Consider the following 10,826-nt stretch of genomic DNA (forward strand, 5'->3'; position numbering starts at 1 on the left):
TTAATTAAAGTTATATATCAGGGAACACACACACACACACACACACACACATATATATATATTATATAATGATAATTATAAAATAAAGGAAATAAATTATAAAATTATAAAATAAAAGAATGGGCACATGACACACTTAACTATGTTATATTAATTTAGTTTGAAGGAGTACATAAAACTAAACCTAAATTAAGACTTATTAGTATCTCAGGGGACTCTGTAAAGACAAGGAGCAGAAGATGAGTATTTCAAAAATAGCATGACTACACAAAATTTTTGGGCAGAAGTTCCAAGAACTCAAATCTGTAATTGAAGTAGAATGAACATAAAACAACATTAGCCTTATATTTCTGTTGTATTAGATTTCCCTGCCTTGCCACCCTAATGCAGCTTATTTTCTTTCATTTCCCTTAGAAACACCCTTTCAGAGAGAGAAGATGGATGTCTACAATCTTACCACAGTGACTCAGTTCATCCTCATAGGGCTCTCTGACCTCCCTGAGGTGCGTTACCCCCTCTTCTTGGCCTTTGTCATCATCTATCAGATCATTTTGCTGGGAAACGGGGCCATCCTCTTGGCCATAGTGACTGAGAGAAAGCTTCAAACTCCCATGTATTACCTGTTGGCAAATCTGTCCCTGCTAGACATATTCTGCCCATCAGCTACTGTTCCCAAGATGCTCAAGAATCTCTTGACTGAGGATCACAGCATTTCCTTTGTTGGGTGTGCCTTGCAGCTCTATTTCCTGGTGGCCCTAGCTGGGACTGAAGTTTTCTTGCTGGCTGTGATGGCTTATGACCGGTATGTGGCCATCTGCTTCCCTCTGCGTTACTCTCTCATCATGACCAAGGTTCGCTGTGTGCAGCTGTTGTCTGGGACCTGGGCAGCTGGGTTTCTCAACTCCTTTCTCCACACAATGGCAACCTTTAGCCTGTCTTTCTGCAGGTCCAACCGAGTTAACCAGTACTACTGTGATATCCCACCTGTGGTGGCCTTGTCCTGCTCATCCACCTATGTGGCAGAAATGCTTGTTTTAGTGGTAGGAGGTATTTTTGGTGTTGGTGCTTTTCTTATTACTTTGATTTCTTACATATACATTGTCTCCACCATCCTAAAGATCCAATCAGTGGAAGGGAAGTGCAAATCTTTCTCCACATGTGCTTCCCATCTTCTTGTAGTCTTCTTGTTCTATGGCACAACAATATTCACCTATATCCGCCCCTCCTCCAGTCAACACTCTCTTGCTAGGGACAGACTCATCTCAATGCTGTATGCAGTTATTACTCCCATGTTAAACCCTATTATCTACAGCTTGAGAAACACAGAAGTGAAAGGAGCACTCAGAAATGTTTTGCAACTTAGGATATGTTCACAGAACGCATGATGTAAGAATTTCTCAGACTCTCCTTGGAATGAATTTATAGAAACAAGCAAAATAATAAAACAATGTTTTCACAGAATGGAATTGAATACAACCAAATATATAAAATCAGATATTATGCACACCTCTATATCCACTTGAAATAAAATTAATAATTGAAAAGTAAAAGTATTTATGACTAAATAGAGTTGATAGTTTATCTGAAGTAACTATTTCTATTTCTGTCTTATCTGTATCAATATCTGTATCCACATACATGCCTACAATTAAACTTACATATATTTATATTATGTTTCTTTTTGTTTCTAATCTACATTTATCTATGTAGTTACAGATCTTCATTATTCTACTTTTTATGTTATTTTAAAAAAATTTTATTTATGGGCATGAGAGCCTTGCCTGCTTGTACATAAGCATACCATATGCATGCTTAGTGTTCACATTGTCTCTAAGAAGGTGTTGGGTCTCCTGGAACTGAAGTTATAGATAATAGTAAAACACCATGTGGGTGTCAGAGACAAAACCTTAGTCCTCTGTAAGAGCAACAAGTGCTTTTAACTTCTGAAATATTCCTTCCACCGTTAACTTTATTTATTTTTCAATTTAAATTTATTTAAGTTTATTTTGGGCATGTGGATGTTTTATCTACATATATATCTGTGCATGTCCATGCAGGCCAGAAGAGGCTACTGTACTCTCATTAATAGTAGTTTCAGGTGACTGTAGGTCATCAATTGTGTGGTGGAAGTGAATGCGGGTCTTTTGGAAGGGCCATTTGTACTCTTATCCTCTGAGCTATTTCTATAGATACCATTTTTTTAAAAAATGTCAAATTATTATAAGTATTTAAGTACTCAAGCTGGTTTTATTGTTCATAAACACTGTGATAATAACTAAATCATGTTAGTTAACATGTTCTTTCCCTCACATTTCTATCATTTTTGATGAGAGTTCTTGAAAGTTTCTTCTCTTTCAATGCACCTAAGTTGTTTTTTACTATATTCAACATACTATTAAAATACACCTCAAAGAAGAAAAAACATATTTAATCTGAATAATTGAGCATCTCTTGTAGCAGGAAATGACCAAGGGACGAGACATCTAAGGCTGAAAGCTGGGAAGCAGTTTTACTTTGTGCACAAAACAAGTCCATGGGACACCAATCCAAAAACCTACCTTTGAATTAACTTGAACAGAGCATTTTATCATCATGAGAGAGGCCTCGTCCGGCAGGTGATGGGAGCAGGTGCAGAGATCCACAGCCAAATATTAGGCAGAGAATGAGCCCAAACTAGAGATCTCCCTGGAGTCTTTCAGTTTGGGGAACCTGCAGAAGGTGGGGAGGAAGAATTAAGACAGATGGGTGAAGGACACCAGGAGAACATGGCCAACAGTACCAACTTAGCAGGACTCATAAAGGCTCATCTAGACTGAGGTGGCAGTCATAGAGCCAGCATGCGTTTACCCTGCACCCTCTGTGTATATGTCATGGCTGTCAGCTCAGTGGTTCTCTGAGACTTCCAACAGTGAGAATGGGGGACCTTTTTTGCCTCCTCTGCCTCTACCTGGGACCCATCTCCTCTTACTGGATTGCTTCACCTACTTTGATATGAGGGTTTGTGCCTAGTTTTTTGGTTTTTTTTTTTGAGCTGAGGATGGAACCCAGGGCTCTGTGCTTGCTAGGCAAGTGCTCTACCACTGACCTGAATCCCCAACCCTGTGCCTAGTTTATTGTATGTTGTTTTGCCATGTTTGGTTGATATTCCTGGCAGGCCTTCATTTTTCTCAAGGAACACTGAGATGGAGTAGAATGAGGAATAGGCCGGGTGTGAGGCAAACTAGGAATGGGGGGAGGAGAAACTGTGGTTGGAATGTATTGGGGGAGATAATGATAATAATAATAATAATAATAATAATAATAATAATAATAACATTAAAAAACCCAGAGAATTTTATACCTCTTTTGTCCTCTTGCTTGCTCCCTGACATAGAAACCTAGAGTGACATATATTTTGAGAGGCTATATTAAGATTGGTTAATAAAGTTTTCTAATCTCTCACAGAAGAAGAAAAATGTCCTCAAACAGTAGCATTTATCACAAGCAATTTTTAGAACAGAGTTGGGAGGGGAGGATTTTTATAGCTAGAAGTTTTCCTGTGTCCTGCCTGGCCCATGGTCAGGACAAATCTCTCTCACCTGTTGGTCTTGCAGCTGCTCAGACCCAAGTAAACACACAAAGGGTTACATTATTTACAAACTGTATGGCCATTAGCTTAAGTTTATTACTGACTAGCTCTTTCACTTAATTAACCTATAATTCTTATTTATGTTTAGCCATGTGGCTTGGTACCTTTTCTCAGTTCAGCCTTGTCATCTTGCTTCTTCTATGTCTGGCTGGCAACTCCTGACCTAGGCTTCCTCTTCCTAGAATTCTCCTTGTCCTCTTATCCTGCCTATATTTCCTGCCTGGCTACTGGCCAATCAGCACTTTATTTATCAACCAATCAATTCACAGCATACAGAGTGACATCACCCATCAGATTTTCATTATAGACAAGACAGTGAAAGACTACAAGGGTACTGATTAGCCTGTTGTAGATGTCTCCTTTACGTTTTCAGAGCCTTCAACAATAAATTCTGTTTTGTCTCCTCACCCCTACCTTCTGTTAATGAACATTCCTCTGTCTGTTTCTTTGACTTTGGTTCCTTCAGATTCCCTATACATGTTACAGCATGCATTATTTATCTTTCTGTGATTGGATTATTCACTATGATTAATCATCTACATCCATCCATGTTGATACTGATGACATTTCTCTAGGGCAGACATTCATTGGTATGTGTATATTGATGAATTTTTACCATTCATCTGTTGAACATATTTTGATCTCATGTGACTAGTGAATCATGTAGCATTAAAAACGAAGTAATAGAGCAGCAATTTCTTATATTTCGTAATATTTTTAAATTGTTTGAGAAACTTGTACATGCATATAATGTGTTTTGATCAAGTCCATATCCATTCTCTTTGCTCCAGTTTATTCCTCAGCTACTCCCATAATTTTCTCCCAAGTTGTGTGTGTGTATGTGTGTGTGTGTAATTGCATGTGCATGTGCATGAGTGTGTGTGTGTGTGTGTGTGTGTGTGTGTGTGTGTGTGTATGTGTGTGGTGTTTTCCAGCTGGATCCGTTCAGTCTTGCCAGTATGTGTATGTTGTAGGGTTATTTAATGCAGCATGGGTAACCTCTTATGGGACATATCCTTGATGAAAACTGACTTTCCCTTTCTTAGCAGCCAATCATTGCCAGTAGTTCAGTGGCTTTCACCGTTCTTAATGACCCCTAATGTAGTTCCTCATATTGTGGTGATCCTCAACCATAAAATTATTTTTGTTGTTACTTCATAACTGTGATTTTGCTGCTCTTATGAATCATAATATAAATATCTGTGGTTTCCAATGGTCTTAAGTGACCCTACGTGAAGGTTTGTTCGACCCTCAAAAAGATAGCAACCCACATGCTGAGAACTGCTGCCTTCCTCAGCTAGGGTGGGAGTTCATAATCACCCTTATTCCATGCTGGGATCTTGTCAGGCTTCATTTTGTGCCTATGTTGTTCACACTGTTACAATCACTGTGAGTTCACCTGTGAAAAAAATCACTGTTTCAGTAGTCATTTACTACTTACATTTTTCCATTCTGTTTTCTGCCATTATCACTGAGCTTTGGAAAGAGGGGTTGCAATATAGATGTCTCATTTAAGACCAATCAGTATCAAAACCTTTATACTCAGCATGTTGACCACTTGTGAGTCTCTGTGTTAAGAACCATCTGCTGGTGGTCCAGAGGGTGCCTGGACCAGTCTACTCTGGTGACCAGCCTAGCAAGTAACCTAGCTGTCATCCTAGAGCTTTTGTCCAGTGACAGATGGAGGCAGATACAGAGATCCATGGCCAGGCACCAGGCTGAGCTCCGGGAATCCAACTGATGAGAGAGAGGAGAGATACTGCAGGTGAGGGACGTTGAAATCATGGTGGAAGAATGTGTAGAGATGATTGGCCACACTAGTGGAAGCCCATGTACTGTGGACTGGTGGCTGTGGAGCCCCCATGGGACTGGACTAGGCCCTCTGGATATGGAAGACGGTTGTGGTTGTTTGGCTCAAACTGTTTGGGGGGCACCCGGGCAGGGGGATCGGGATCTGTGCCTGGTTTATGGGCAGGCTTCTGGAATCTGGTGCCTGTGGTGTGACACCTTGCACAGCTTTGGTATAGTGGGAAGGGGCTTGGACCTGTCTAGGCTCAGTGTGCTTGGCTCTGTTGACGTCCCATGGGAGACCTTGATTTAGGGGATGTCCGGATGCGGGGAAGCTTGGGAAAGAGGGCAGGGAGGTGGGAGGAGGGAGGAGAGGGTGTCTGTGGATAGCATGTGGAGTGAGTAGCAAATTTTTTAATGAAGAAAAATAAAAAAAACCCATCTGCTGCTAAAGAAATATTCTGGGGAAACCTACAGAAACAGCTGACCTGAGCTAGTGGGAGCTCATGGACTCTGGAGTGACAGCTGGAGACCCTGCATGGAAGCAAACTATGCCCTCTGAATGTGGGTGACAGTTGTGTGGCTTGGTCTGTTTGTGAGGCTCCTGGTAGTGGGACTAGGATTTATTCCTAGTGCATGAAATGGGAGCCATTTCCTATGGTAGAATACCTTGCTTAGCATTGATGCAGGAGAAAAATAAAGAAACATCATTAAAGGGGGGTTGAGAGATATACTAATCTATGTGTATAGCAAAAAAGAATTAGAAGTTGCTTTAATTCTATGTCCATTTAGCTGAATAATAGTAATATGTTCTCCCCTATTACCTATGATCTATCTAAGCATGAGAACTGGGCCCTAATTATGGTTCCACACATGGATTCTCTTTCAAAATTGGCTATAAATTCAACCAGAGGGTGTTTGTTTATTCTTGTGACATTTTTGCCACCGTTGTACCCGTGGAAAATGTACATGCCACCACTGGGGCATTAAATATATCACAAAATTTGAAACTGGGTAAGATTGATCAATTCCTTTTTCCTCTGGTCACATTCACAGCAACTTCTGGTACTATGAAAGCTAGCCAGTAGGGATAAAGTTTCCAGGTCAATAAAAGCTCTATTTCTTGATGTTCCATGACTCAAATATGTAATGTCATCAACCAATAAGGTGCCCTCCTCCCACCCCTACCCTCTCTCCCAAGCCACCCCACATCCCCATATTCCCAAAATCAAGATCTCCCCATGGGGAGTCAACAGAGCTGGCACACTGAGCCCCTAGGCCAGGTCCAAGGCCCCTTCCCACTGGCACCAAGGCTTGCAAGACCATCACACCCACAGGCCACCAGATACCCAGAAGCCTGCCCATAGACCAGGGGACGATACTGATCCCCTGCAGGGTACCTCTCAAACAGTTCAAGCCCAAACAACCATCTTCCATTCCAAAGGGCCTACTACAGTCCCATGGGGGCTCCACAGTCACAGTCTATAGTTCATGGGCTTCCACTAGTGTGGCCAGTCATCTCGTTATATCATCCCATCATGGTCTTGATGGTCCCCACCTGCAGAATCCCCCCTCTCTCTCATCAATTGGATTCCCGGAGCCTCAGGCATGGTTGGGCCTGGCTGTGGATTCTCTGCATCTGCCTCCATCTGTTCACTGGACAAAGGCTCTATGATGACAGTTGGGTTATTTGCATAGGCTGTCATCACAGCAGAATGGTCCAGGGCACCCTCTGGACCACTGCCAGCAGTCCAAGGTGGGGTCAATCTTGTGGATTCCTGAGAGCCTCCCCAGCACCACTACCTCTTCCTATTCCCATGATGACCTCATCTATCATGGTATCTTCCTCTCTGCTCTCTCCCACTCTGTCCCTGTTCCAGCTTGACCCTCTCATTTCCCTATGTTCTCATCCCCCACTTTTTGTCCTTTGCCACTCCCCTACCCAGGTCCCACTCATGTAGATCTCATCCACTTCTCCTTCACTGAGTCATCCATGTGTCCCTCCTAGGGTCTATCTCTGTTAGCTAGCCTCTCTGGAGCTATGGGTTGCAGTCTGGCCATCCCTTCTCTCACATCTAGTATCTACTTATGAGTGAGTACATACTCTGTTTGTCCTTCTGAGTCTGGGTTACCTCACTCAAGATGATACTTTCTAGTTCCATCCATTTGCCTGCAAATTTCACGATACCATTGTTTTTTTTTTTTTTTTTTTTTTTACTGCTGGGTAGTACTTCCATTGGTGTATATGTGCCACATTTTCTTTATCCATTCTTCTGGTGGAGGGGCATCTAGGTTGTTTTTCAGGTTCTTCCTATTATGGAAAATGCTAATATGACCCATAGCTGAGCATTTGTCCTTATGGTAAGATTGAGCATTCCTTGGGTATATGCTCAAGGGTGGTATAGCTGGGTCTTGAGGAAGACTTATTCTCAATTTATGAAGAAACTGCCATACCGATTTCTAGAGCAGCTGGTGCAAGTTTGCATTCCCACCAACAGTGGAGGAGTTTGTGTCTTTTTTATTGTCTCAATTTCAGTTTTTCAAATCTTGACTGTTTCCCTCAGTTGTTTAATTGCATTCTCTGAGCTTTCTTTAAGGGATTTACTGATTACTTTCCCATTTTTTGACTTTTCCTCAAATTCCTTAAGAGAATTTTTCATTTTCCTCTTTAAAGATCTCTATCATCTTCTTAAGGTCATTTTTAAGGTTGCTTTCTTCTGTTTCTTCTGGTGTTGGGGATATACAGGGGTCTTGCCAGTGTCAGTTCTGATGGAGCCACATTGGTTTTTGTTTTGTGACTGTATTTTTGCCCTGGTGGGTCCTACACATCTCTTTCTCCACTTGTTGCAAGTGGTGTTCTATGTTCTGAGGGGAGCCTCTCTTGGGCTGATCGATATTCTTTGTCCAGTGGGAGCTTTGGTCCTAGGTGCTAATGGACTCTTTGTTTTCAAGGAGCAGCTCTTCCCTCCAATCTGGTGCTGGCAGCTCTGTCTCAGGGACCACTTGCAGTCTTGAAGGGTGGGGTGGAATTTGGGAGAGGTGGGGCTTGTGGATTACACGGGTCTTATGGGGGACTGGTGGGTAGTCTGACCTGTCTGCAGAATGTCTGGCATTGCTGACTGGCCTGTAACTGGGATGCATTGGGTGGTGATGTTTGGGGCGGCAGGGTTGTGCCCTGGCCCAAAGCCCTAGGGGGCCTTGGGTTGTTTGGGTATGAGAATAAAGACTCACCTCTTAGTCCAATCGGGTGCTGGCAGGCTCTGTCTCAGGAACATTTGTAATCTTGGAGGGTAGGGGTGGGCAATGTTGGTCATTTTGTTTGGTAGTATATTGTGCTGTTTGTGTATTCTCTCCCCAATTACATGGTGACTATATTTAAATTCTTTTCATATATGTATATATTTTAGGCAGCTTATCCAGTAGTAGGATTTCATATAACTTTTCAAAAGATCTTTGGTATTAGTTATCACTTGTTAGTTGCAAACCATCCAAAATAAATACAAATTAAATATAACATCAAATTAAATGAATAAAAATACGTATCATTAAGAGCCTAGGAGTGATATAATCAATCATCATTTCTTCCAAAGAGTCATTAAAATCAGGGTACTGGTGGAACTCGGTATAATAACTGTTAAGATTATTAACTGTGTGGCCACAGTCTTAGATGTGGCGGTCATCTGGCTTCTTGGCTAAGGTAGTGCCTGAGGCTTGTCTAGAAGTTAATCCTCTAGAGAATCCAGTTAATTTGGTATCTTCATATTCTGAAGCAAACTCCTGGCTTTGCAGTTGGTCTGTGCTATTGGCTATTATCACAGTTTAGTCACATTTGTGAATAGGTACATAGAGCTCCACCAAGATCTGTATTCTTGCTGATGTAAGCTCTTTTCCTTGCTTTGTTTCTGCTTGACATTCACTCCCTTAACATTGCTACTTCTCCATGTTTTTTCAGCCATAAAGAGAAATGAAATTATATAATTTCCTAGTAAATGGATAGATCTGTAAAGTATATTAGGTTAGGTGATCCAAACCCAGAAGTAGTATTTTGAAATTGTTTCAGAAAATATTCATTGGGAGGACTCCACTCAGTTAAAACAGCCTTAATTCTTGGTAGGCATGGACAAATGCAGAAGCTGCAGTGAGTGGAATGTGCTTTGGCATGCATCTAAACTGAGTGCATCCTACAAATATTCATCTGTTGAAAGCTTGATCCCAGCATGGTAAGGATGTGAGACGTGGACATTTATGCAGTAAGCTAGTGTACTTAGGATTGTTTATTTGCTGTGAAAGCACCACATGACACACAGCAACTCTCATAAAGGAAACATTTAATTGGGGTGTTATTTACTACTTCATAGGTATTAGTCCATTTCATCATGGTGAGGATGGTGGTGTGTAGGCAAGAAAAGGACTGGAGAGGTAGCTCAGAGTCTACATGCTTTAAAGGCAACAGAAGTTGACTGTGACACCAAGTGAACATTAAGCAAAAGACCCAGAACCTGCTTCCACAGTGAAACACTTCCTCAACAAGAATATACCTACTCACAACAAGTCACACCTCCTACAGTGCAGCTTCCCTTGGGGGTCATTTTCTTTAAACAATCACACCCAGCAAGTAGGTATTGTGATATCTTTCTTAGAAGAGATAAGGTAGGCTCTATGTGACCTCCTGGTATCCTGTGATGTAATAAATGAAGAATGACAGCTTCTCAGTTACCCAGTATTCTCTTGCTTCATGCAGCTTATAGTTATCGTAATCATGGGGTCCACCCATGAATTGTAGTCAATTGTTTGCATTTTCTCACACACAAAATGGTTGCTTTCATGAATCTATTGTATTATAAAGTTTCCTACCCTTGGATATACTCTTATTTCCATGAAGCACCATACGGTATTGATAACTTGATGCTGGTTGGAATTTGATGGACAGGCAAGCTTCTAGTCTCACTATTATTCCTAGGGATCCAAACTATGTGACTTAGAAGTTTGAATCTACGGGAGCCTGCAATTTTGTTTATGTCAACAGTCTCAACGCCTATGTTGCTTTAATTTGTGGAAGATATAAAAATTTTAATTTCCTAACTGACATTTATGTTTTTAACTAACGTCTCTATCATCCTATTTATCAGTAAAGACCAGGGCTAGTGCTGGGTGAACACTTGCTAGCTCAGAAAGGCAGCGAAAGCACCAACTGCTTCCTCCTCACCATCATCACGAGAAAAGAGCTTTTCTTCTATATCCACTAAACAAAAACTCTTCGATCTGATGTCCTTCCCTTCAATCCTTGTTCTGTTCTTCTATCTGTCGATGTGACCTTCCATTCTTTATAGCTCTTTCCTGTCAGACTGGTTGCTTGCCTCTAACCCTCTTGACCTATGGTTATTTTTATTAGCTTGTTTACAATTCTTCA

General features: G+C 41.3%; 1 protein-coding gene across 1 annotated transcript; it reads left to right on the forward strand.

Moving 5' to 3' along the window:
- Positions 1-437: 437 nt before the first annotated feature.
- LOC118575409 (olfactory receptor 5V1-like) lies at positions 438-1,385 on the forward strand. The gene has a single exon (XM_036175984.1). It carries the CDS (start codon positions 438-440, stop codon positions 1,383-1,385), a length of 948 nt encoding a protein of 315 aa, XP_036031877.1.
- The last annotated feature ends 9,441 nt before the right edge of the window (positions 1,386-10,826 follow it).

This window comes from Onychomys torridus, unplaced genomic scaffold (genome assembly GCF_903995425.1).
Source record: "Onychomys torridus unplaced genomic scaffold, mOncTor1.1, whole genome shotgun sequence".
NCBI classification, from domain to species: Eukaryota; Metazoa; Chordata; class Mammalia; order Rodentia; family Cricetidae; genus Onychomys; species Onychomys torridus.